At 64.2% G+C, this 25,192-nt stretch overlaps 3 protein-coding genes across 3 annotated transcripts in view; 2 read left to right on the top strand and 1 right to left on the bottom strand.

Annotated features, from left to right (window-relative positions):
- Positions 1-99: 99 nt before the first annotated feature.
- Positions 100-13,077, top strand: LOC116800122 (coiled-coil domain-containing protein 22-like). Its single transcript, XM_032713701.1, has 17 exons — positions 100-277; positions 912-1,089; positions 2,549-2,681; positions 2,775-2,881; positions 2,978-3,044; positions 3,874-4,043; positions 5,024-5,260; positions 6,590-6,660; positions 6,766-6,880; positions 7,915-8,034; positions 8,794-8,910; positions 9,591-9,692; positions 10,741-10,848; positions 11,108-11,203; positions 11,462-11,521; positions 11,610-11,684; positions 12,862-13,077. Exons 1-17 carry the CDS (start codon positions 228-230, stop codon positions 12,973-12,975), a joined length of 1,920 nt encoding a protein of 639 aa, XP_032569592.1. The 5' UTR covers positions 100-227; the 3' UTR covers positions 12,976-13,077.
- Positions 13,078-13,488: 411 nt separating this feature from the next.
- LOC116800121 (forkhead box protein P3-like) lies at positions 13,489-17,465 on the bottom strand. Its single transcript, XM_032713700.1, has 4 exons — positions 17,362-17,465; positions 16,187-16,292; positions 14,399-14,520; positions 13,489-13,616 (listed from the first exon to the last, which is right to left on the bottom strand). The coding sequence occupies exons 1-4, from the start codon at positions 17,463-17,465 to the stop codon at positions 13,577-13,579; spliced, it is 372 nt and encodes a 123-aa protein (XP_032569591.1). The 3' UTR covers positions 13,489-13,576.
- Positions 17,466-24,143: 6,678 nt separating this feature from the next.
- The window catches only part of LOC116800120 (coiled-coil domain-containing protein 22-like), an 11,802-nt gene continuing 10,753 nt past the window's right edge, over positions 24,144-25,192 (top strand). Inside the window, 1 exon segment of the mRNA XM_032713699.1 lies at positions 24,144-24,233. Within this exon segment, the coding sequence (XP_032569590.1) occupies positions 24,144-24,233 (90 nt within the window).

The raw sequence follows: 25,192 nt of genomic DNA, 5'->3' as shown, positions 1-25,192 counted from the left end.
ACCCCGCGAGCCGTCATCCCCGCCTACAACTCCCATCATACCCCGCGAGCCGTCATCCCCGCCTACAACTCCCCTCGTGCCCCGCGCGCGTAGGACATAAGCCCCGCCCCCTCGCACGCCCACGTGACCTCCCGCTCACGTGACCGCGGGGCGCGGAGCCCCCGGACCCCTCAGACCCCCCCCGCCCCCCCCGCAGGATTTGGGGACCCCCCCGACCCCCCCCAGCCATGGAGGAGGTGGACAAGATCCTGATCCACTCTCTGCGCCAGGCGGGGACGTGAGTGCGGGGGGTGGAGAGGGGCACACACGAACTGGGGGGGCTCGGGGGGGATCCGGGGAGTTCGGGGGGGGGCGGGGAGTGATGGGGGGACACCCTGGTGAGGGTTTGGGGGTCACTGGGGGGACCCCCAGGAGTTTGGGGCGGTAGTTTGGGAAGGTTCTGGAGGTCCCAGGGAGAACCCCCTGAGGATTTGGGGGGGGCCGTGACCGGGGGTTTGGGGGTCCCTGAGGGGGGAGGGGGGGGGGTCACCGAGGGGACCCCGAGGAGATCGGGGGGGGATCTCTGGGGGCCAGTGGCTGTTTTGGGGGGTCTGGGGGGCAGACTGAAGGTGGGGGTGACCCCGGGATTCTAAGGGGGGTTCATCCTGAGGGGCTGGGAGCGCCTGGAGATTTCGGGGGTGCTCGGGGGGTCCCCACGGCCCTGCCCCCCCAGGGAGGGGTGTCAGTGTTTTTGGGGGGTCCCCACGGCCGTGCCCCCTCAGGGAGGGGTGTCAGTGTTTTTGGGGGGTCCCCACGGCCCTGCCCCCCCAGGGAGGGGTGTCAGTGTTTTTGGGGGGGGTCCCCACGGCCGTGCCCCCCCAGGGAGGGGTGTCAGTGTTTTTGGGGGGGTCCCCACGGCCGTGCCCCCCCAGGGCGGTGCCCCCCGAGGTTCAGAGCGTGCGGGACCTGACCCCGGAGCTGGTGGTGGACGCGGCCGTTCGGTGTCTCCGGGCCGTGCGTCCCGCGCTGGGGGGGCCCCTGAGCCCCCTCCTACCCCCCGGAATCTCCGCCCGCTTCCGCCTCGCCTCCGACCTGGCGGCCGCCTGCCAGGTACCCCCGGGACCCCCCGGGACCCCCAAAACCCCGGAGGAGCCCTCAGAACCCTGAGAGACCCCCCCAGAACTCCCAGGGACCCCCAAAACCCCCGGGGGACCCCCAAAACCCCCGGAGGAGCCCTCAGAACCCTGAGAGACCCCCCCAGAAGTCCCTGGGACCCCCAAAACCCGCAGGGGACCCCCAGAATCCTGAGAGACCCCCAGAACTCCCAGGGACCCCCAAAACCCCGGAGGAGCCCTCAGAACCCTGAGAGACCCCCAGAACCCCTGGAGGAGCTCTCAGAACCCCGAGAGACCCCCAGAACTCCCAGGGACCCCCAAAACCCCCGGGGGACCCCCAGAACCCCGGGGGACCCCCAAAACCCGCAGGAGACCCCCAGAATCCTCCTGGGACCCGCAGAACCCTGGGGGACCCCCTAAAACCCCGGAGGAGCCCTCAGAACCCTGAGAGACCCCCAGAACTCCCAGGGACCCCCAAAACCCGCAGAGGAGCTCTCAGAACCCTGAGAGACCCTCAAAACCCCCGGGGGACCCTGAGAATCCTCCCGGGACCCCCAGAACCCCAGGGGACCCCCAGAACCCTGAGAGACCCCCAGAATACTCCCGGGACCCCCAAAACCCCCGGGGGAACCCCCAGAATCCTCCTGGGACCCCCAGAACTCCCAGGGACTCCCAAAACCCCAGAGGAGCCCTCAGAACTCCGAGAGACCCCCAGAACTCTCAGGGACCCCCAAAACCCCCGGGGGAAACCCCCAGAATCCTCCCGGGACCCCCAGAACCCCGGGGGACCCCCTAAAACCCCGAGGAACCCCCTGAAGCTCGAGGGAACCCCCAGGGAGCCCCCAGCACCCCCAGGGACCCCCCAGCACCCCGAGGGACCCCCCAGCACCCCGAGGGACCCCGCTCCTTTCCCTCCATTTTCCCCTTCTTTTTTTTTTTTTCCTTTCCCCTCTTTTCTCCTTTTTCCTTTTTTCTCTCCCTTTTTCCTTCTTTTCCCCTTTTCCTCCCTCCCCTCCCCAGAAGCTGCGGTTTGGGGGGAGGGGGGGGATTTGTGGCACCAACCCCCCCCAAATCTTGTAAGAGGGTACCCCAAACATCCGAAACCCCCTTTTCCCCCCCTCCCCAAGAGCTGGGATTTGGGGGGGATTTGTGGCACCAACCCCCCCCAAATCTTGTAAGGGGGCACCCCAAACATCCCAAACCCCCTTTCACCCCCCCCCAGGAGCTGGGATTTGTGGCACCAACCCCTCCCAACCCCCCCAAATCTTGTGAGGGGGATACCCCAAACATCCCAAACCCCCTCCAGGAGCTGGGATTCGGGGGGGATTCGGGGGGGATTTGGGGGGATTTGCGGCACCAACCCTCAGTGTCAACCCCTCCCGACCCCCCCAAACCCTGAAAGGGGGGACCCCCGACGTTTTGGGGTGCCCCCCAACGCGGCTGTGCCCCCCCAGGAGCTGGGATTTGGGGGGGACGTGGGGTACCAGACCTTCCTGTACAGCTCCGAGCACGACACGCGGCGCCTGCTCCTCTTCCTGGTGGAGAAGCTGCCGCGGGACGAGGGCGAGCGCGGGGCCGAGCCCCCCGGTGAGCGCCCGGGGGGGTCTGGGGGGGTCCCCGGGGGTCTGGGGGAGGGTTTGAGGGGGTCTGACCCCCCCCTTTGTCCCTTTGCCCCCCCAGGGAAATCGGGGGCTCTGCTCCGAGCCATCGGCGCCCGGATCCGGGAGCAGTTGGGGACCCCCTGGGTGCCCCCCCAGTGCCGGACCCCCCGACTGCAGCGGCTGCAGGTGTGTGGGGAGGGGGGTCCCGACCCCCCCTGAGCTGGGGGGGGCTCCCCTCTCCATTGGGGGCGGGTAATTAACCCGTTAATTAACCCTGCCCAGGGCACCGGGCGCCTCCACCCGTTCAGGACCTGTCCCCTGGTGCTGCCCCAGAGCGGGGGGGGCCCGGGTAAGAACGGGGGGGGTTTGGGGGGGCCTTATTTGCCCCACGGGGGGGGACCCCTATGTAAGAACTGGAGTAGGACTTGGGGGGTGTTGGGGGTTCCTTATTTACCCCACAGGGGGGGACCCCCGGGTAAGAACCAGGGGGGTTTTGGGGGAGTCTGAGGGGGTCCTTATTTGCCCCACGGGGGGGCCTCAGGTAAGAACCAGGGGGGATTTGGGGTGTTGGGGGTCCTTATTTGCCCCACAGGGGAGACCCTCATCTAAGAGCTGGGGGGGATTTGGGGTGTTGTGGAGGGTCCTTATTTGCCCCACGGGGGGGCCCCGGGTAAGAACCAGGGGGAATTTGGGGGAGTTTGGGGGGGTCCTTATTTGCCCCACAGGGGGACCCCCATCTAAGAGCTGGGGGGGGATTTGGGGTGTTGGGGGGTCCTTATTTGCCCCACAGGGGGGTCCTGGGTAAGAACTGGGGGAGGACTTGGGGGGTCTGGGAGGGTCCTTTTTTGTCTCAAACTGGGGACCCCCAGGTAAGAGCTGGGGGGGATTTGGGGGGTCCTTATTTGCCCCATGGGGGGGCCCTGGGTAAGAGCTGGGGGGGATTTGGGGTGTTGGGGGGTCCTTATTTGCCCCACAGGGGGTACCCCCAGGTGAGAACTGGGGGAGGACTTGGGGGGGTCCTTATTTGCCCCATGAGGGACCCCCAGGTAAGAGCTGGGGGGGATTTGGGGGAGCCTGGGGGGTCCTCGTTGCCCCTGGGTGAGGTTTGAGGGGAGGATCTGGGGGGGTGGCCCCTTGTTTTGGGGGGTCCCTGCGCTCACCCCCCGCTGTCCCCCCAGAGCTGCAGGAGTATTTTGGGGGGGTGGCCCCCCCGGTGCCAGCGCAGCCCCCCCAGCCCCACGGGACCCCCCCGGCCCTGCTGGAGACCCACCAGGCCCAGCTCAGCGCCCGCCACGACCGCGAGGCAGAGTGGGGGGGCCCCGGCCTGGGCTCCCCCCTCACCCCCCAGGTGAGACCCGGGGGGATCCCCAACATTTGGGGGGGCTCTGGGGGGTCCTCCCCCCTCACCCCCCAGGTGAGACCCGGGGGGATCCCCAACATTTGGGGGGGCTCTGGGGGGTCCTCCCCCCTCACCCTCCAGGTGAGACCCGGGGGGATCCCCAACACTTGGGGGGCTCTGGGGGGTCCTCCCTTCTCTCAGTCCCAGGAGTTTGAGGGGGGGGACCCCCTTTTTCACCCTCTGTGGAATGGGCGGGGCTGTTTTGGGGGTCCCTGTGTGTCTGACCCCTGTTTTGGGACATTTGGGGGCTATTTTGGGGTCCCTGAGTGTCTGACTCCCCTTTTGGGTGTTTTGGGGTCTGTTTTTGGGGTCTCTGTGTGTCTGACCCCCCTTTTGGGACATTTGGGGTCTGTTTTGGGGTCTCTGTGTGTCTGACCCCTTTTTGGGTGTTTTGGGGTCTCTGTGTGTCTGACCCCCTCCCCCATTTTCAGTGTTTTGAGGGTCTCTGCAGATCTGACCCCCTTTTTAAGTGTTTTGAGGTCTGTTTTTGGGGGTCCCTGAGTGTCTGACCTCCCATTTTGGGTGTTTTGGGGGCTGTTTTGGGGTCCCTGTGTGTCTGACCTCCCCCATTTTGGGACATTTGGGGGCTATTTTGGGGTCCCTGTGTGTCTGACTCCTCCCATTTTGGGACGTTTTGGGAGTCTCTGTGTGTCTGACCCCCCTTTTGGGTGTTTTGGGGTCTGTTTTGGGGGGGTCCCTCTGTGTCTGACCCCTTTTGTGGGTGTTTTGGGGTCTGTTTTTGGGGGTCCCTGCAGGTCTGACCCCCCTTTGGGTGTTTTTGGGGGTCCCTGTGTGTCTGACCCCCCCCTTTTGGATGATTTGGGGTCCATTTTTGGGCTCTGACCCCCCTTTGGATGATTTGGGGTTCATTTTTGGGCTCTGACCCCCCTGTTTCGGGTGATTTGGGCTCTGACCCCTTTTCCCCCCAGGATTTCGTGGGTCGGAAGCGGCTCCGGGTTCGGCTCCGGGCTCTGGAGCCCCTGAGGCAGCTCTGCCCCCCCCGGGACCCCCCCCCGGGACCCCCCCCGGGGCCCCCCCTGGACCCCTCCTGGCTCCGGGAGGCCTTTGGGGCCGGGGGGGGTCCCGAGGGTCCCGGGGGGGGTCCCGGGGGGGCCCTGCCCAAGGGGTCCCGGTTCACCCGCACCCAGCACCTCACCCGGCAGCAGGTGGGGCTGGGGGGGTTGGGGGGGTTTGGGGGGCTGGGGGGGGGGGTTGGGGGATGTTTTGGGGTCTGGGGGATGTTTGAGGGGGGCTGGGGATTGTTTTGGGGGGCTGGGGGATGTTGGGGGGGCAGGAGGGTATTTGGGGGGGCTGGAGGGGGTGGGGGGGGCAGAGGGAGTTGGGGGGATTTGGGGGGGGTGGGGAGGGTTTGGGGGAGCTGAGGGTGTTTGAGGGGGGCTGGGGGTTGTTTTGGGGGGCTGGGGGGTATTTGGGGGCCTGGGGGTTGTTTGGGGGGGGCTGGGGGTTGTTTTGGGGTCTGGGGGATGTTTGAGGGAGGCTGGGGGATGTTGGGGGGGCTGGGGGATGTTGGGGGGGCTGGGGGGTATTTGGGGGGGCTGGGGGGGATTGGGGGGAAGGGGGTTGTTTTGGGGGGATCTGGGTGTGGTTTTGGGGGGCTGGGGGGTATTTGGGGGGGCTGAGGGTTGTTTGGGGGGGTTGAGGGGTATTTTGGGGGGGCTGGGGGATGTTGGGGGGCTGGGGGTATTTGGGGGGCTGGGGGTTGTTTTGGGGGGTTCGGGGGGTTCGGGGGGGCTGGAATTTGGGTTTGGGGCTGTCGGGGGGGGCTGAAGGTTGGATTGGGGGGGCAGAGGGTTGTTTTTTTGGGGCTGGGGGTTGTTGTGGGAGGGTGGAGGTTGTTTTGAGGGGGTTGGTTTCGGGGGCCCGGGGGGTGGTTTTGAGGGGCTGGAGGTTGGTTTTTGGGGTTGGTTTTTGGATGTTTTTGAGGGGCTGTTTGGTTTTTAGGGTGGTTTTTGGGGTTGGTTTCTGGGGTTGGTTTTTGGGGTTGGTTTCTGGGGTGTTTTTGAGGGGCCGTGGGTTGGTTTTTGGGGTGTTGGTTTTTGGGGTGTTTTTGAGGGGCTGGAGGTTGGTTTTTGGGGTGTTTTTTGGGTTTGGTTTTTGGATGTTTTTGAAGGACTGGTTGTTTTTTAGGGTGGTTTTTGGGGTTGGTTTCTGGGGTGTTTTTGAGGGGCTGGTTGGTTTTTGGGGTGTTTTTGGGGGGCCGGAGGTTGGTTTTTGGGGTTGGTTTTGGGGTTGGTTTTTGGGGTGGTTTTGAGGGGCTGGAGGTTGGTTTTGGGGTGTTTTTGAGGGGCTGGTTGTTTTTTAGGGTGGTTTCTGGGGTTGGTTTTTGGGGTGGTTTTTGGGGTGGTTTTTGGGGTGGTTTTTAGGGTGTTTTTGAGGGGCGGGGGGTTGATTTCGGGGGGCCCTACGAGGGGCTGGGGGTTCCTTTGGCCCCCTCCCCGCCCCCCAGGCTCTGAACTGCCCGGGGTCCCCCCCAGGACCCCCAGACCCTCCTGCAGCAGCTCCCTGCGGTCACCGAGACCCCTCAGCCACCCCCGGGCCCCGAGGAGGTGAGGGGGAGGTGGGGGGTCACTCCCCTGCCCCCACTGACGCTCTGGGGGGGTCGTGTCCCCCCCAGCCCCACGTTCACCCCCCGTTTGCCCCCCCAGGCCCCGGGGGAGCCCCCCCCCAGCGAAGAGGCCGCCCTGGAGGCCGCCCTGGCCCGGCTGGAGGCCGAGATCGAGGGCACCCGGGGGCAGCTCCGGGCGGCCCAGCTCGGCCTGGCCCAGGTGGGCACGGGGGGATCTGGGGGGTTTGGGGAGCCCTGACAGCCCCCCCCTTGTCCAGGCAGGGGCTGAGGTGCAGCAGGGCCAGGGGGGTGTTTTTGGGGTGTTTTGGGGTGCCCTGACCCCCCCATGCAGGCAGAGGCCGAGGTGCAGCAGGGCCAGGGGGACTCTGGGGGGGCACAGGGGGGGTTTGGGGTGTGTGGGTGGTTTTGGGGTGCCCTGACCCCCCCTGTGCCCAGGCAGAGGCCGACGTGCAGCAGGGCCGGGGGGGGTTGAGGTGGTTTTGGGGGGGTTTTGGGGTGCCCTGACCCCCCTGTACAGGCCGAGGTGCAGCAGGGTCAGGGGGCACAGGGGGGGTTTTGGGGTGTGTGGGGGGGGTTTGGGGTGTGTGGGGGTTTTGGGGTGTATAGGGGGGTTTTAGGGTGCCCTGACCCCCTTGTGGAGGCCGAGGTGCAGCAGGGCCAGGGGGTCTCTGGGGGGGGTTTGGGGTTTGTGTGAGGTTTTGGGGTGCCCTGACCCCCCCATGCAGGCAAAGGCTGAGGTACAGCAGGGCCGGGGAGGCTCTGGGGGGGGGTTGGGGGGTGTTTTTGGGGGGGGTTTTAGGGTGCCCTGACCCCCCTGTGCAGGCAGAGGTGCAGCAGGGCCAGGGAGACTCGGGGGGGGGGGGGGGGGGGCACAGGGGAGGTTTTGGGGTGTGGGTGGGTGTTTTGGGGTGCCCTGACCCCTCTGTGCAGGCAGAGGCCAAAGTGTAGCAGGGCTGGGGGGCACAGAGGGGTTTTGGGGTGTGTGGGGGGGGTTGGGGTGTGGGGGGGGTGTTTTGGGGTGCCCTGACCCCCCTGTGCAGGCAGAGGTGCAGCAGGGTCAGGGGGCATAGGGGGGGTTTTGGGGTGTGTGGGGGGTTTGGGGTGCCCTGACCCCCCCATGCAGGCAGAGGCCGAGGTGCAGCAGGGTCAGGGGGCACAGGGGGGGTTTTGGGGTGTGTGGGGGGGGTTTGGGGTGTGTGTGAGGTTTTGGGGTGCCCTGACCCCCCTGTGCAGGCAGAGGCCGAGGTGCAGCAGGGCCGGGGGGCTCTGGGGGGCCGTGAGGACGAGCTGAGGGTCAAGGCCAGGGCTGTGGAGCTGCTCCCGGACGCCCAGAACAACATGGCCAAGCTGCAGGTGAGGGGGGTCCTGGGGGGAGGTTTGGGGGCTCAAGGGGGGCAGGGGGAGCTTTGGGGGCTCAGGGGGGTAGTTTGGGGTCACGGTGGGTGGGGGGAGGGGGTTCAGGGGGGCAGCTCAGGTACAGAACTGCCCCAGTGATGGGGCAGGGGGAGGGAGGGGCTCAGTCTGGGGGTGCTGGGGGGGGGGCAGTTTTGGGGGAGGGGTGTCATTTGGGGGATCCCTGCCAGGCCCCAGCCCTGGGGGGTCGGTTTTGGGGGTTCATTTTGGGGCTCTGGGGGTTCATTTGGGGATTCATTCTGAGGGTTCGGGGGTTCACTGTGGGGTCCCTGCCATGCCCAGCTGGGGGTGGAGTTGAGCAGCCCCAGGGGGTCAGTTTAGGGGTTCATTTGAGGGGATTGGGGGTTCATTGTGGGGGTCTGGGGGTTCATTGTGGGGTCCCTACCGTTCCCAGCCAGTGGTGGAGTTGAGCAGCTCTAGGGGGTCAGTTTGGGGGTTCATTTTGGGGTCTGGGGGGTTCATTTTGGGGTCTGGGGGTTTGTTTTGGGTTCTGGGGGTTTGTTTTGGGGTCCCTGCCATGCCCAGCTGGTGGTGGAGTCGAGCAGCCCCAGGGGGTCAGTTTGGGGGTTCATTTTGGGGTCTGGGGGTTCATTTTGGGGTCTGGGGTGTTCATTTTGGGGTCTGGGGGGTTCATTTTGGGGTCTGGGGTGTTCATTTTGGGGTCTGGGGGGTTCATTTTGGGGTCTGTCCCATGCCCAGCTGGTGGTGGAGTCGAGCAGCCGCCGTATCGTGAGCCTGGCGGGGCAGTGGGAGCGGCACCGGGGGCCCCTCCTGGCCCAGTTCCGGCAGCTCCGAGCCCTCCGGGACTCTGCCCAGGTAACGGGGGGGGTCCCGGGGGTCGGGGGGGTCCCAGGGGTCGGGGGGTCCCGGGGGTCCCGAATTCCCCTCCCTGGGCACGGTTGGGGTACCCTGGGGCTCTCCCTGCTGGGTCTGGGGACTCTGGAATTGTCTTTCTGGTGCGTTTGGGGTGCCCAGACTCTCAAATGTGGGGTTTGGGGGTCCCCGGGTCTCTTCCTGGTGGGTTTTGGGGTCCCTTGGAGTCCATTCCCTGTAGGTTTTGGGGTCCCAGCTCTCTCCTTGGTGGGTTTTGGGGTCCCTCAGTGTCCATTCTCTGGAGGTTTTGGGGTCTCTCCCTGGCCCTTTCTGGGCTCCCTGCAGTCCCTCCCGGGTGGGTTTGGGATCCCCTTCCCGATGATTTCTGGACTCTCAGGTTCCCTCTCGGGGACTTTGTGATCTCTGCTCCCCCCTGCCCGTTGGGTTTGGGGGTCTCACGGTGCCCCGTGGTGACTCTGGGGGTGCCCCGTGGTGATTTGGGGGTACCCTGACCCCGCTGTGCCCCCTGCTCTGTGGTGAGTGTGGGGGTGCCCCGTGGTGATTTGGGGGTGCCCCGTGGTGACTCTGGGGGTGCCCCGTGGTGATTTGGGGGTGCCCCGTGGTGACTCTGGGGGTGCCCCGTGGTGATTTGGGGGTGCCCTGGCCCCGCTGTGCCCCCCCAGCGCGAGTCCTCGCTCCGCCTGGCCCAGACCCGGGCGCTGCTCCAGCGCAGCCGCGCGGCCGCCGAGGAGGCCCGGAGGAAAGAGACCCTGCACGCCCAGCTGGTGGGGCTGGGGGGCTTTGGGGGGGCTTTGGGGGGCTCAGGGGGGCTCTGAGGGGTCACTGGGAGGTTTGGGAGTCACTGAGGGGGAACCTTGAGGTGTTTTGGGGTGGCTTAGGGTGGGAATCTGAGGAGTTTTTGGGGGAAGGCTCTGGGGAGTTTGGGGGGGTCACCCCGAGGTGTTTTGGGGGGCTCGGGCTCAGGGGGGTCTCACTGGGGGGGTTGAAGGGTCACTGAGGGGACCCTGAGGCATTTTTTGGGGGGGGGGGAGCTCAGGAGGGTTTTGGGGGGCTGGGGAGGGTTCAGGGGTCTCTGGTGGGTTGTGGGAGGCTCGGGTGGGTTTGGGGGATTTGGTGGGGTTTGGTGGCTCAGGGGGGGCTCTGAGTTGTTTGGGGGGCTCTGGGGGTCTCTGGGTTGTTCTTGGAGCTCGTGGGGGTCTCTGTGTTGTTCTTGGGGCTCAGGGGGGGCTCTGGGGGTCTCTGGGTTGTTTGGGGGGCTCAGGGGGTCTCTGGGTTGCTCTAGGGCTCGGGGGGCTCTGGGTTGTTCTGGGGTTCTCTGGGTTGTTCTGGGGGCTCAGGGGGGCTCTGGGATGTTCTGGGGGCTCGGGGGGGGCTCAGGGGGGCTCTGGGATGTTCTGGGGGCTCGGGGAGGGCTCGGGGGGTCTCTGGGTTGCTCTGGGGGCTCGGGAGGGTCTCTGGGTTGCTCCGGGGGTCTCTGGATTGTTCTGGGGGCTCAGGGAGGGCTCTGGGGGTATCTGGGGGCTCAGAGGGTCTCTGGGTTGTTTTGGGGGTCTGTGGGTTGCTCTGGGGGCTCAGAGGGGTCTCAGGGAGGGTCTCAGGGGGGTCTCTGGGGGGTCTCAGGGGGTCTCTGGGTTGTTCTGTGGGCTCAGGGGGGTCTCTGGATTGCTGTGGGGGTCTCAGGGGGGTCTCAGGGGCTCTCTGGGGGCTCAGGGGGGTCTCTGGGTTGCTCTGGGAGCTCAGGGGAGGTCTCAGGGGGGTCTCAGGGGGGTCTCAGAGGGTCTGTGCCCCCCTGACTCCCCCCCTGCCCCCCAGGTGGCCGAGCTGGAGGCGCTGCCCCGGGACGTGTCGCGGGCCGTGTACACCCAGCGCATCCTGGAGATCGTGGGCAACATCCGCAAGCAGAAGGAGGAGATCGGCAAGGTGGGGGCTGGGGGGGGTCCCGGGGGGGCCACGGGGGGCTGGGGGGGGGTCTGACCCTTGGGGGGGGGGCAGGGGGAGAGCTCTGGGGGGGGTTCAGGGCAGCCTGGAGGGAGGTTGGGGGGTCGGGGGGTGTTTGGTTCCATGGGAGGTGTCGGGGGGGGGTTGGGGGGCTGTTTGGGGGGGGGGACCTCTGGGTGCACCCCCAGCCCGGGGAGGGGTTTTGGGGGTCCTGATGACCCCCCCGGGTCCCCCCCCCCAGATCCTGGAGGACACTCGGGCGCTGCAGAAGGAGATCAACGCCCTGGGGGGGAAACTGGAGAGAACCTTCAGCGTCACCGACGAGCTGCTCTTCAAGGTGGGGGCACTGGGGGGGCACTGGGGGGGCACCCGGGGGTGGGGGGGGGGTCACAGAAGGATTTTAGGGGGTTTGGGGCACCCCCTCTGTGGGATGACCCCAGAGGAGGGAGGGTTGGGGCGCTGGGACCCCCCGAATTATCCCACGTGCCCTTCAAATTGTGCCCCCCCCCAAACTGTCCCTGTGCCCCCCCCAAACTGTCCCTGTGCCCCCCCAAACTGTCCCTGTGCCCCCCCAAACCCTCCCTGTGCCCCCCAGGACGCCAAGAGGGACGAGGTGGTGAGAAAAGCCTACAAGTACCTGGCGGCCCTGCACGAGGTGAGGGGGGGCCTGGGGGGCCTGGGGGGGGCACTGGGGGGGGGGCAGGAGTTTGGGGGGATCCCCAAAACCCCCCTTTTTGCCCCAGAACTGTGCCCAGCTGATCCGGACCATCGAGGACACCGGGACCATCCAGAGGGAGATCCGGGACCTGGAGGAGCAGGTGGGGCTGGGGGGGGGATTTGGGGGCTCAGGGTGGATCTGGGGGCTCAGGGTGTATTTGGGGGCTCAGGGTGTATTTGGGGGGCTCAGGGTGTATTTGGGGGCTCAGGGTGTATTTGGGGGGCTCAGGGTGTATTTGGGGGGTCAGGGGGGGTATTTGGGGGGGTCAGGGTGTATTTGGGGGGTCGGGGGGGTATTTGGGGGGTCAGGGTGTATTTGGGGGGGTCAGGGTGTATTTGGGGGGTCAGGGGGGGTATTTGGGGGCTCAGGGTGTATTTGGGGGGTCAGGGGGGGTATTTGGGGGCTCAGGGTGTATTTGGGGCGCTCAGGGGGTGTATTTGGGGTGGGGCAGGAGTTTGGGGAGCTCTGGGTGCCCCCCCAGCCCTCCTGGGTTTTAACTGATCTCTTTTGTCTCCCCCTCTGTCTTTGTGCCCCTCGTAATTTTTATCCTCCCATTTCCCCCCCCGTATTTACCCCTCATTTTTAATCCATTTTTACCCCCATTTCCCCCTTATTTTTACCCCATTTCCACTCTTCCATTCCCTATTTTTACCCCCCTCATTTTTACCCCTCATTTCCCCTTCTACTTTTACCCTCCCCCATTTTCACCCCTCCATTCCCTCCCTATTTTTACTCCCCCATTTTCACCCATTTCCTCCCTATTTTTACTCCCCCATTTTTACCCCGTTTCCCTATTTGTCCCTATTTTTACCCCCCATTTTCACCCCTCCATTCCCCCCCTTATTTTTACCCCCTATTTTCACCCCCCTTTCCCCCTTATTTTCACCCCCCATTTTCACCCTCCATCCCTCTCTATTTTCACCCCCCATTTCCCCCCTTATTTTTACTCCCCATTTTTACTCCATCTCCCTATTTTCCCTATTTTTATCCCCCCATTTTTACCCCCATTTCCCCCATTATTTTTTACCCCCCGATTTTTACCCTGTTTCCCTCTTTTCCCTATTTTCCCCTATTTTTTACCCCCCAATTTTTACCGTTTCCTCTTTTCCCCTATTCCCCCCCCATTTTTACTCCATTTCCCTATTTTCCCTATTTTTACCCCCCATTTTTACCCCCATTTCCCCCCCGATTTTTACCCCGTTTCCCTCTTTTCCCCTATTCCCCCCCCACTTTTACCCCCTTTCCCTATTTTTCCTTATTCCCCCCCATTCCCCCAGATCGAGGGGGAGACGAGCTCCCAGCCCCCCGCCAGCCTGGAGCGGATCCTCAGCGACTGCCGCGCGCTGCGCGAGGAGAACGCGCTGCTGGCGGCCCGGGCGCGCCACGCCTGAGCCCACACACCCCAAAAACAGCCCAAAACAGCCCAAAACACCCCAAAACACCCCAAAAACCACCCCAAAACACCCCAAAACACCCCCAAAACACCCCCAAAACACCCCAAAACACCCCAAAAACACCCCAAAACACCCCAAAACACCCCCAAAACACCCCATAACTCTCCAAACCACCCCAAAAACACCCCAAAACCACCCCCAAAACACCCCAAAAACACCCCAAAAACAACCCCAAAACACCCCCCCAATTCCCCCCGGGGTTCAATAAATCAGAGCAGAGTTTGGGGCTCTCCTGTTCCTTTGGAGTTTTGGGGTCTCCTGTTCCTTTGGAGTTTTGGGGTCTCCTGTTCCTTTGGGGGGTTTTGGGGTCTCCTGTTTCTTTGGAGTTTTGGGCTCTCCTGTTCCTTTGGAAGTTTTTGGGGTCTCCTGTTCCTTTGGGGGGTTTTGGGGTCTCCTGTTTCTTTGGAGTTTTGGGCTCTCCTGTTCCTTTGGAAGTTTTTGGGGTCTCCTGTTCCTTTGGGGTTTTGGGGTCTCACGTTCCTCTTGGGGGGCTTTGGGGGACCCCCCCATGCCCCTCCCGGATGTTTGGGGTCCCCCCTCAGCGCCGTGGGGGCACAAAGCACTTGAGGTCACAGTCCCTGTGGGGGAAGGGGGGTTACAGGGTTGTTATGGGGGGGGTTTAGGGGGGTGGATGAGCCCCCCCGGGGGTTGGGGTTCCCGGGGTGGTTTTGGGGTGCCCGGGGGTCGGGTTTGGGGGCACTTGGAGGGTTTTGGGGGTACCTGGGTGTGTTTTGGGGGTACCTAGGAGGGTTTTGGGGTCATCCAGGAAGGTTTTGGGGTACCTGGGTGTGTTTTGGTGGTACCTTTGGGGGTTTGGGGGTACCTGGGTGTGTTTTGGGGGTACCTAGGAGGGTTTTGGGGTACCTGGGTGTGTTTTGGTGGTACCTTTGGGGGTTTGGGGTACCTGGGTGTGTTTTGGGGGTACCTGGGAAAGCTTTGGGGGTGCCCAGGGAGGGTTTGGGGTACCTGGCTGTGTTTTGGAGGTACCCAAGGAGGTTTTTGGGGTACCTGTGTGTGTTTTGGGGGTACCCAGAAAGGTTCTGGGGGTACCTGGGTGTGTTTTGGGGACACCTTTGGGGTTTTTTGGGGGTACCTGGGTGTATTTGGGGGTACCTGGGAAAGCTTTAGGGGTGCCCAGGGAGGGTTTGGGGGTACCTGGGTGTGCTTTGGAGGTACCTGGCTGTGTTTTGGGGGTACCTGTGTGTGTTTTGGGTGTGCCCAGGGAGGTTTTTGGGGACACCTTGGGGGTTTTTGGGGTGCCCCGGGGGGTCTGGGGTACCTGGCTGTGTTTGTGGGTACCTGGCTGTGTTTTGGGGACATCTTGGGGGTTTTTGGGGACACCTTGGGGTTTTTGGGGTACCTGGGGTAGCGCTGGCCCCGTTTCCTGCGGAACTCGGCCTCGTCCACCGTCCACACGGCTCCTCTGGCCGCCTCCACCCGCACGAAGCACTTGTGCAGGCTCAGGTTGTGCCTCACGGCGTTCTGGGACACCCCAAAACGGGGGGGCACCCCAAAATCAGGGGGGGCACCTCAGCATCGGGGGGGACACCCCAAAAACAGGGGGCACCCCAACATCGGGGGGGAACCCCAAAATGGGGGGACACCTCAACATTGGGGGGACACCTCAATATCGGGGGGGCACCCCAAAAACGGGGGGACACCTCAACATTGGGGGGACACCCCGAAATCAGGGGGGACACCCCGAAATCAGGGGGGACACCCCAAAAATAGGGGGGCACCTCAACATCGGGGGGGACACCCCAATATCGGGGGGACACCTCAACGTCGGGAGGGGCACCCCAAAATCGGGGGGGGACACCCCAACATCAGGGGAACACCCCAAAAACGGGGGGGGACACCTCAATCTCGGGGGGGAAACCCCAACATCGGGGGGGGCACCACAACATCCGGGGGGGACACCCCAAAATCAGGGGGCACCCCAAAAACAGGGGGGGAACCCCAAAAATGGGGGGTCAGGAACCCCAAAAACGGGGGGGACACCCCAACACTGGGGGGGCGGGACTGGGGGATGGACCCCCCCCCTCGTGCCCCCCGGGGGGGTTTGGGGGCGTCTGGGGAGGGCTGAGGGGTTTGGAGGGGGTTGGGGAGGGGGTTGGGGTTTGGAGGGGTTTTTTTGGGGAGGTCTAAGGGGTGTGGAGGGGGTTTTTTGGGGAGGGTTGAGGGGTTTGGAGGGGTTTGGGGAGGGGGGTTCAGGTTTGGAGGGGGTTTGGAGAGGGCTGAGGGGTTTGGAGGGGGTTTTTTGGGAGGTGGTTTGGGTTTTTGGGGTTTGGAAGGGTTTGGAGGGGGTTTGGGGAGGTGGGTTGGGGTTTGGAGGGGGGTTTTTGGGGAGGGGGTTTGGGGTTTGGAGGGGTTTTTTGGGGAGGGCTGTGGGGTTTGGTGGGGTTTTTGGGGAGGGCTGAGGGGTTTGGAGGGGTTTTTTGGGGAGGGGGTTTGGGGTTTGGAGGGGTTTTTTGGGGAGGGGGTTTGGGGTTTGGAGGGGTTTTTTTGGGGAGGGGTTTGAGGTTTGAAGGGGGTTTTTGGGGAGGGGGGTCGGGGTTTCTGGGCCGTTGTGGAGGGGAGGGGGTTTGGGGCGGTGCTGGGAGGATTTGGGGTGCGAGGGGGGATTTGGGGGTTCAGGGGGGACTCCTGGGGGTGTTTGGGGGTCCCAGTGTCTGTTATGGGGTCCAGGGTGTGTTCTGGGGGTGTGGGGATGGTCCCAGGCTGTGTTTTGGGGTCTGGGATGGACTGGTTTGGGGTTCGGGGGGGGTCCCAGAGTGTGTTTTGGGGTCCTGGGGTGTGTTTTGGGGTCCTGGGGGGGTCTCAGGGGTGTTTTTGGGGTGTTTTTGGGGTCCACCTTCCACATCCTCGTGTTGTGCTGGAAGAAGCCAGGGGTGTTTTGGGGGGTGTTGGGGTGTTTTGGGGGTCCCGGAAGATGTTTTGGGGGTGTTTGGGGTGGTTTTGGGGTGTTTGGGGTGTTTTTGGGGTCCCACCTTCCATGTCCGGGTGTCGTGCCAGAAGAACCAAGGGGTGTTTTTGGGGTATGTTGGGGTGTGTTTTGGGGTCCCAGGGGATGTTTTGGGGTTTTTGGGGTGTTTTGGGGTCCCGGGGGGTGTTTTGGGGTGGTTTTGGGTGTTTTTTGGGGTCCCACCTTCCATGTCCGGGTGTTGTGCCGGAAAGAACCCAAATGGCGGCTGAACCAGTGGTAAATCTCCGCCAGGGGGCGCTGCCGCTGCGGGGCCTCCAGGATCGCCTGGGGGATAATTAATGGGATAATTAATGGGGATAATAATGGGGATAATTAATGGGGATAAATAATGGGGATAATTAATGGGGATAATGGGGATAATTAATGAGGATAATGGGGATAATGGGGATAATGGGGGATAATGGGGGATAATGGGAACAGTGGGGACAAGGGGCTAATGGGGGATAATGGGGATAATGGGGAATAATGGGGATAATGGGGGATAATGGGGATAATGGGGATAATGGGGATAATGGGGAATAATGGGGGATAATGGGGGATAATGGGAATAATGGGGGATAATGGGGATAATGGGGGATAATGGGAAATAATGGGAATAATGGGGATAATGGGGATAATGGGGGATAATGGGAATAATGGGAATAATGGGAAATAATGGGGATAATGGGGATAATGGGGGATAATGGGGATAATGGGGACAATGAGGACAATGGGGGGTAATGGGGTGACAATGGGGACAATGGGAACAATGGGGGACAATGGGGTGACGATGGGAACAATGGGAGGACAATGGGGACAATGGGAGGACAATTGGGACAATGGAGGGATAATGGGACACTGGGGACAATGGGGATAATGGGGACATGGGGACAATGGGGACATGGGGACAATGGGGGACAATGGGGACAATGGGGACAATGGGGGGACAATGGGAGGGGGACAATGGGACAGTGGGGATATTGGGGAAAGGGAGGGACATTGGGGACATGGGGGACATTGGGGGGGTCCAGGGGGTTTTAGGGGGATGGGGAGGGCCTGGGGAGGGGTGTGGGGGAGGTTCTGGGGGAATTTGGGGGTCCCGGGGGCACTGACCCAGTGGATGAGGGTTAGCAGACGTTGTAGGGGGGGTTGGGGGTACGAGGGGGTTTGGGAGGGGGGGGTTGGGGGGCACTGACCCATCGGATGAGCGTGTGGCAAAGGTGTGGGGGGGTCCCAGGGTGTTTTGGGGGTCCCAGGGGGGTTTGGGGGCACTGACCATCGGAGGAGCGTGGTGTAGGTGTAGAGGGGATTTGGGGGTTCCCAGGGGGGTTTGGGGGGGTTTGGGGGCACTGAACCATCGGATGAGCGTGGCGTAGGTGTAGGGGGGTTTTGGGGGGGGTCCCAGGGGGGTTTGGTGGTCCAGGGGGGTTTGGGGGCACTGACCATCAGATGAGCGTGGCATAGGTGTAGGGGGGCTTGGGAGGTTTTGGGGGTCCCAGGGGGGGTTTGGGGGGCACGACCATCGGATGAGAGCGTGGAGTAGGTGTAGGGGGGCCGGGCGGTGCTGAGCCGATATACTCAGTTCTGGGGGTCAGGGGGGCGTAAGTGGGGACTGGCCCTCCACAGTACCTGGGGGGTCTCCCCCCCCCCCCGCAGCCCCCCAAAACCGGGGCTCAACTGGGCAGAGCCCCGTGATCCCAGGGGTGCCCGGGGGGGGTCAGCGGCATCTCGGGGTCCCCCCCTGCTCGGGGGGGGCCGGGGGGCCCCAATTGGGGGGGGCCCAGCCTGGCCTCCCGGGGGGGCCACTAGAGGGGGGGGAGCACGAGAAGGAGGTGAGGGGGGGATCAACGGGGGGGGCTCAGCCCCCCGCCCCTTTGGGGGGTGTGTGTCCCCCCATTTGGGATGTCCACGCCCCCCATCCTGTTTTGGGGTGCCTCGGACCCCCCCCCCATTTTGTGGGGTACCAGCCCAGTTTTGGGGTGTTCCCCCCACCTTTGGGATGTCCCCCCTGTTTGGGTGTCTCCTCATCGTTTTGGGATGTTCCCACCCAGTTTTGGGATGTCCCAGCCCACAGTTTTGGGGTGTCCCCCCCAGTTTGAGGTGTCCCCCTCCCCAGTTTTGGGATGGCCATCCAATTTGGGATGTACCCCCTGTTTTGGAGTGTCCCCCACTGTTTTGGGGTTCCCTCCTCGTTTTAGGATGGTCCCCCCAGTTTGGGTTGTCCTGGCCACCATTCTGGGATGTCCTCCCCTTTGCTGGGGTTGTCCCTCCCCCAGTTTTGGGGGTGCCCCACCTTTGGATGTCCCCCCCATTTAGGGGTGTCCCAGGCCCAGTTTGGGGTGTCCCCCCATTTTGGGATATCCAGCCCCAGTTTTGGGGTGTCCCCCACCTTTGGGGTGTTCCCCTCCACCATTTTGGGATATCCAGCCCCCAATTTTGGATGTTACCCCACATTTTGGGATAACCCCCCCCGTTTTGAGGTGTCCCCCCACCTTGGGCTGTCCCTCCCCCATTTTGGGGGTGCCCACCCCCCGTTTGGTATGGCCAACCCAGTTTTGGGATGTCCCACCCCAGTTTGAGGTGTCCCATCCCCATTTTGGGATTATTCCAGCCACAGTTCTGGGGGTCCCCCACATTTGGGGGGTGTCCCCCCACAGTTTGGGTATCCAAGCCCACATTCTGGGATGTCATCCCTTTGGGGGGTGTCCCCCCCATTTTTGGGGTGTCCCCCCCATTTTTGGGGTGTCCCCCCCCCATTTTTGGGGTGTCCCCCCCGGTTTTGGGATGTCCAAGCCCCAGTTTCGGGGTGTCCCCCCCCACTTTGGGCTTCCCCCCCCAGTTTGGGGTGCCCCCCGTTTTGCGGTGTCCACCCAGTTTGTGATGTCCCAGCCCCAGTTTGTGATGTCACCACCAGTTTCGGGGTGTCCCACCCAGTTTTGGGGTGGTCCACAGTTTTGGGGTGTTACCCTCCTTCAGCAGCTGGCCTGCGCAGCCCAGGCGGTGCCGCTCCCGGGCCAGTGGGGGGGGGCAGGGGGGGGAGGGGGCATGGGGGGGCACACAAGGGTCTGGGGGGGGGCACACACAGGGTTTGGGGGGCACACAGGGTTTGTGGGGGGCACACAGGGTTTGGGGGGGGCACACACAGTGTTGGGGGGGGGCACCCCATGGTTTTGGGGGGCACCCACAGGTTTGGGGGGGGCACCCACAGGTTTGGGGGGGCACCCACAGGTTTGGGGGGGCACCCACAGGTTTGGGGGGGGGCACACAGGGTTTGGGGGGCACAGGGGGGGTTGGGGGGTCACCAGGGGGGGGGCACACAGGGTATGGGGTGCACAGTTTGGGGGGTCACACAGAGGGTTTGGGGGCAGCAACAGGGTTGGGGGGCACAGGTTTGGGGGGGCAGGGTGGGGCTGCAGAAGGGGTTTGGAGGGGTAGAGGTTTGGGGGGAACGGGGGGGATGCAGGTTTGGGGGGTACAGGTGGGGGGCACACACAGGGTTCAGGGGGGGCACACACAGGGTTTGGGGGCACAGGTTTGGGGGGGGCACACAGAGGGTTTGGGGGGCACAGGCTTGGGGGGGGCGGGGGGGGGGCTGCAGAAGAGGTTTGGGGGCGGGGAGGGGGGGATGCAGGTTTGGGGGGAATTTGGGGCTGGATGGGCTGGGGGTGTCCGGGGGGGGCAGGGGCAGGACAAGGTTTGGGGGCACAGGGATGTGGTTTGGGGGGCTCTGTGGGGGGCAGAGGTTGAGGGGGTAGGGGAAGGACACGGTTTGGGGGCCTAAGGCTGGGGGGGGGACACGGGGGCTCGGGGGAGGGAGTTGTGCTTTTGGGGGGCCCGGGAGTCTCGGGGCGGGGGGACCCGGTCATTGTGGGGGGGTTGGGGCAAGATCTGGGGTGTTCAGGGTGGAGTTTGGGGTGTTCAGGGTGGGGTTTGGGGGGCTCAGGGGGGGTTGGAATGTTTAGGATGGAATTTGGGGTGTTTCAGGGTGGGATCTGCGGGGGCTTGGGGGAGTTTGGGGGTGTTCAGGGTGGGGTTTGGGGGCGCTCACGGGGGGTTTGGGTGTTCAGGGTGGGATTGTGGGGGCTCAGCGGGCGTTTGGAGTGTTTAGGATGGAATTTGGGGTGTTCAGGATGGAATTTGGGTGTTCAGGATGGGATCTGGGGTGTTCAGGGTGGGATCTGGGGGGGCTTGGGGGAGTTGGGGTGTTCAGGGTGGGATTTGGGGTGTTCAGGATGGAATTTGGGGGGTTCAGGGTGGGGTTTGGGGAGGCTCAGGGGTGCTCAGAGTGGGATCTGGGGGGTCCCGGGGGGGTTGTGGTGTTCAGGGTAGATCTGGGGTGTTCAGGGTGGGGGTTTGGGGTGTTCAGGGTGGAATTTGGGGTATTCAGGATAGGATCTGGGGGGGCTCAGGGTGGGTTAGGGTGTTCAGGGTGGGATTTGGGGGGGCTCAGGGCGGGTTTGGGGTGTTCAGGATGGAATGTGGGGTGTTCAGGATGAAATTTGGGGTGTTTAGAGTCAGATTTGGGGTGGTCAGGGTGAGATTGGGGACGTTAGGGGGTTTGGGGTGTTCAGGTGGGATTTGGGGTGGGTGTTCAGGGTGGAATTTGGGGTGTTTAGGGTCAGATTTGGGGTGTTCAGGGTGGGATTTGGGTGTTCAGGGTGGGATCTGGGGTGTTTTGGGTGGGATTTGGGGTGTTTAGGGTCAGATTTGGGGTGTTCAGGGTGGGATCTGGGGGGGGCTTGGGGGGGTTTGGGCGGGCTCAGTGTGGGATTTGGGGTGATCTGGGGGGGCTCGGGGGCTTGGGGTGTTCAGGGTGGGTCTGAGGGGTCTCAAGGGGGACTCAGGGTGGGATCGGGGGGCTCAGGGTGGGATCTGGGGGGCCAGGGGGGTTTGGGGGTCCGGCGGGGGGGGTGGGGGGTCTCAGGGGGGGATCTGGGGGGGCTCCAGGGGGGTTTGGGGGGTCTAGATGGGATCTGGGGTCCCGGGGGGGTTTGGGGTCCCCCCACCTCTGCTCCAGCTCCTGGATCCTCTCCAGCTGCCGCAGCACTGCGCCACCTCCCCGGGCTCGCACCGGGGGGCCCTGGGGGGGAGTTTGGGGGGGGGGGGTGAGAACCGGGGGTCAACCCCCCCCCGCCCCCAAGGCCCCCCCGAGCCCCCCCACTCACCTGGGGGGCTGCGGGCCCGGGGGGCGGCGGGGGGGGGGTCGCTGCCGGCGGGGGAGGGCGAAGGGTCCCGGTCCCGGCCGGGGGGGTCTTTGGGACCCCACTCGAACCCGGGGAGACCTGCAGGAGTTTTGGGGGGGTTATAAAGGATGGGGAGGGGCACAGAAGGGGGGGGGCGGCTCCGGGGGTCTCACCGTGTGCCGGGGGGAGCCGCGGCCGCATCACAAACACCCCGGGGTGGGGCACGTGCAGCAGGGGGGGGCACGACCCCCCCTCGGGCGGCACCTGCGGGGGGCAGAGGGTGAACCCCCCCATCCTGAACACCCCCCAGACCCCCCAAACTGAGGGTCCCTGTGTGGGTTTTGGGGGGGCAGAAGGTGAACCCCCCATCTGACAACACCCCCCAGACCCCCCAGACGGGGGTCCCCACCTGTGCGCCGGGGGGGCCCCCCCTCCACGCGGGTCAGCACCGTGGGCCGGTCCTGGGGGGGGCGGGGGGGCGGCGCTGCCTGGGGAAGGGGGGGGAGGGGGGATCGGGGGAGTGAGACCCCCCTGACCCCGGGGGGGAATTTGAGGGGGGGATTGGGGAGTGAGACCCCCCTGACCCCGGGGGGGGTTTGAGAGGAGGATTGGGGGAGTGAGACCCCCTGACCCCGGGGGGGGGTTTGAGGGGGGTATGGGGCAGTGAGACCCCCCTGACCCCCCGGGCGTGGGACACGCGTGTGCCACGGTGTGCCAGGCCTGACACGTGTCCAGGCGGGCCCCGCGGCACGGGGAGCCCCCCACCCCGGCCCAGTTCAGCCCTGGGACCCTCAGTGCTCCCAGTATGAGCTGAGCCCTCCCCCCTCCTCCACTGGCCCCCCTGCCCCAAACACGGGCCCTGGGAGATCCCAGTCCACCCCAGTGCCCCCAGGCCCCCCAGTCCACCCAGTGCCCCCAGTGCCCCACAGTCCACCCAGTGCCCCCCAGTCCCTTCCCCACCTCCCCAGTCCATCCCAGTGCTCCCCAGTCCATCCCAGTGCCTTCCCAGCCCACCCCAATTCCTCCCAGTTACCCTCCCAGCCTTTCCAGTTTCCCCAGTAAGCCGCAGCCGCAGCCTCTCCCAGTCCATTCCAGTCCCTCTCCAGTCCCTCCCAGCCTCCCCCTTTTCCCCACCCAGTGCTCCTCCAGTCCCCCCCGGCAGTCCCCAGTCCATCCCAGTCATCCCAGTCCCCACCCAGTGCCTCCACTGCTCCCAGATTCCCTCCCAGTCCCACCCAGTATCAATCCTGTCCCACCAGCAACACGCCAGTCTCCAGTGCTCCCAGTCCCTCCCAGTGCCCTCCCATGTGCTCCCAGTGCCCCCCAGTGCCCCCAGTGCCTCCAGTCCTTCCCAGTGCTCCCAGTGCCCCCCAGTGCCCTCCAGTGCTCCAGTGCTCCCAGTGCCCCCCAGTGCCTCCAGTCCCCCAGTGCTCCCAGTGCTCCCAGTGCCCTCCAGTCCCTCCCAGTGCTCCCAGTGCTCCCCAGTGAAACCCGCTCCTCCCAGTGCCCCCCAGTGCTCCCAGTGCCTCTCAGTGCTCCCAGTCCCTCCAGTGCCTCCCAGTGCCCCCCAGTGTCCCAGTGTTCCTCAGTGCTCCCAGTGCTCCCAGTGCTCCCAGTCCCTCCCAGTGCTCCCAGTCCCTCCCAGTGCTCCCAGTGCCCTCCCAGTGCCCCAGTGCCCTCCCAGTCCCTCCCAGTCCCTCCCAGTGCCCCCCAGTGCTCCCAGTCCTTCCCAGTGCCTCCCAGTCCCTCCCAGTCCCTCCCAGCTGCACTCCCAGTCCCTCCCAGTGCTCCCAGTCCTCCCAGTGCTCCCAGTGCCCCTCCCAGTCCTCCCAGTCCCTCCCAGTGCTCCCAGTGCCCCCAGTCCCTCCCAGTCCCCCCAGTGCCCCCAGTGCCCCCTGCCCTGTCTCCAGTCCCCCCAGTGCTCCCAGTTCCCCGGCTCACGGGTCCCGGGTCCCAGCCATGGCTCTGGGCCACCCCCGGTGCTCCTCCCCCCATTTATAGCCGGGAAGCCCACCCCTGGGTCACGGGGGGAGGGGGGATTGGGATGGGCCCCCCCAGACCCAAATGGGCCCCCGGGGACAGCGACAGCCCCGGGGGGGGCACAGACACCCCAAAACACGGAGAAATGCCCAAAAGGGCCGGGGAGAGGCCCCGGGACGGGCGGGAGGAGAAAGGTCAAACGCAGAGAAATGGCCCAAAATGGGCACGTGGAGACACCCAAAAATTATCATGAGAGACCCCAAAACAGGGGAAATACCCAAAACCACCGGGCAGAAACACCCAAACTATGGTGGAGAAACACCCAAAACACGGGGAAATACCCCAAAACCACTGGGCAGAAACTCCCCAAACTATGGTGGAGAGACCCCCAAAACACAGCAAATACCCCAAAAACCACTGGGCAGAAACACCCCAAATTATGGTAGAGAGACCCAAAACACAGCAAAATACCCCAAAACCACGGGGCAGAAAACCCCAAACTATCATGGAGAGACACTCAAATACGGGGAAATACCCCAAAACCACCGGGCAGAAACTCCCCAAACTATGGTGGAGAGACACCCCAAAATGTGTGAACGTGCCCCAAACCAGTCGGGGAGAGACCCCCCAAAATAACCAGGGAGGAACTTCCCAAACCTGCAGAAACGCCCAAAAAGGGATGGATGGTCACCCCTGAATTATCCAAGCAGAGACACCCCAAAACACAGGGAAATACCCCAAAATGGCCCCACAGACCCCCAGACCAGCCGGGCTGAGATGCCCCAAAATGCCAAGAAATGTCGTGAAAGACTGAGCAGAAACAGCCCTGGAGAGACACCCCAAAACGAGGCAAAACACCCCAAAATGGCTGGACAGAGACACCCAAAATGAGGCAAAATGCCCCAAAATGGCTGGACAGAGGACACCCCCAAGATGAGGCAAAACGCCCCAAAAACATCGGGCAGAGACACCCTAAAATGGCCACGAAGAGCCACCTCAAAATGCAGAGAAATGCCCAAAATCTGAAGGAAATGGCCCAAAAGCCCAGGCAGAGACGGCCCAAAACAGTCAGGCAAAAACACCTGAAAAGGCAGAAAAACTACCCAAAACGGCACGGAGAAAGACCCAAAATTGACCAGGGTGAGACGCCCCAAAATGAGGAGAAACGTCCCCAAAACGAGGAGAAATGTCCCCAAAACGAGGGAAATACCCCAAAACAGCTGGGCAGAAACCCCCCAAAAATGGAAGACCCCCCAAACCGAGGCCCCTGAACCCTTGGAGGACCCCAAAAGCGGGGGGGGGGCCCATCCCCAACCCCCCGGCCCAAAACTCGCCAAAACTCCCCGAAAGGCCCCGAAATTACGCCGTCGGAAAAAAGCGGCTCAAAGGGCCCCCGAAAAAAACCGGGAAATGGCCCGAACGGCCCCAAAAAAACTGCTCAGAAAGGGCAAAACCCCCAGACAACCCCCCCCCCCGCACCCTCCTATTTTGGGGGGGGCTTTTTCCACCGCAGGCCCCGAGTTTTGCCCTTTTTCCACCGAAACGGCCCCGAAAGCCGCCGGGTTAATGTCACTTTTTGAGCTTTCCAGCCCCGAATTCGCCGGGTTGTACCCCAGAGCGGCTCCGGGGGTGGGCGCCCACGACCCTCCCACTTTTGGGGGGACTCCCCCCCCTCCCTCGGGACTTCCCCGGCTCGAAGCGACCGAAACTTGCCCAGAACCGGCAGGAAATGGGGGGGGGGGAGGTTTTGGGGGGGGGTTGGAGCAGACGCGGCCACTCGGTCCTCTGCACCCCCCAAATCGACCCCCCCATCCCCACGGGGGACCCCCGCCCCGCCCTGTGCCCGCGGGTGGGCCCCCCTGGGGGATCCCCGACCCTCCCTCGTGCCTCGTGTTGGGGTTCGGCCCCCCGGAGCCCCCCGCCCCAAATCCCGCTCACCGGCTGCACCCGAGTGCTGCCCGCCCTGGCACCCCGCTTTTTAGCCCCCGTGATCAGAGACCCCTCCCAACCTGGGGGGGGTCCGGGG

Source organism: Chiroxiphia lanceolata, chromosome 31, assembly GCF_009829145.1.
Source record: "Chiroxiphia lanceolata isolate bChiLan1 chromosome 31, bChiLan1.pri, whole genome shotgun sequence".
Taxonomy (NCBI): domain Eukaryota; kingdom Metazoa; phylum Chordata; class Aves; order Passeriformes; family Pipridae; genus Chiroxiphia; species Chiroxiphia lanceolata.
The sequence above is the reverse complement of the archived record's forward strand: the minus strand, read 5'-3'. Positions and strand labels throughout refer to the sequence as shown.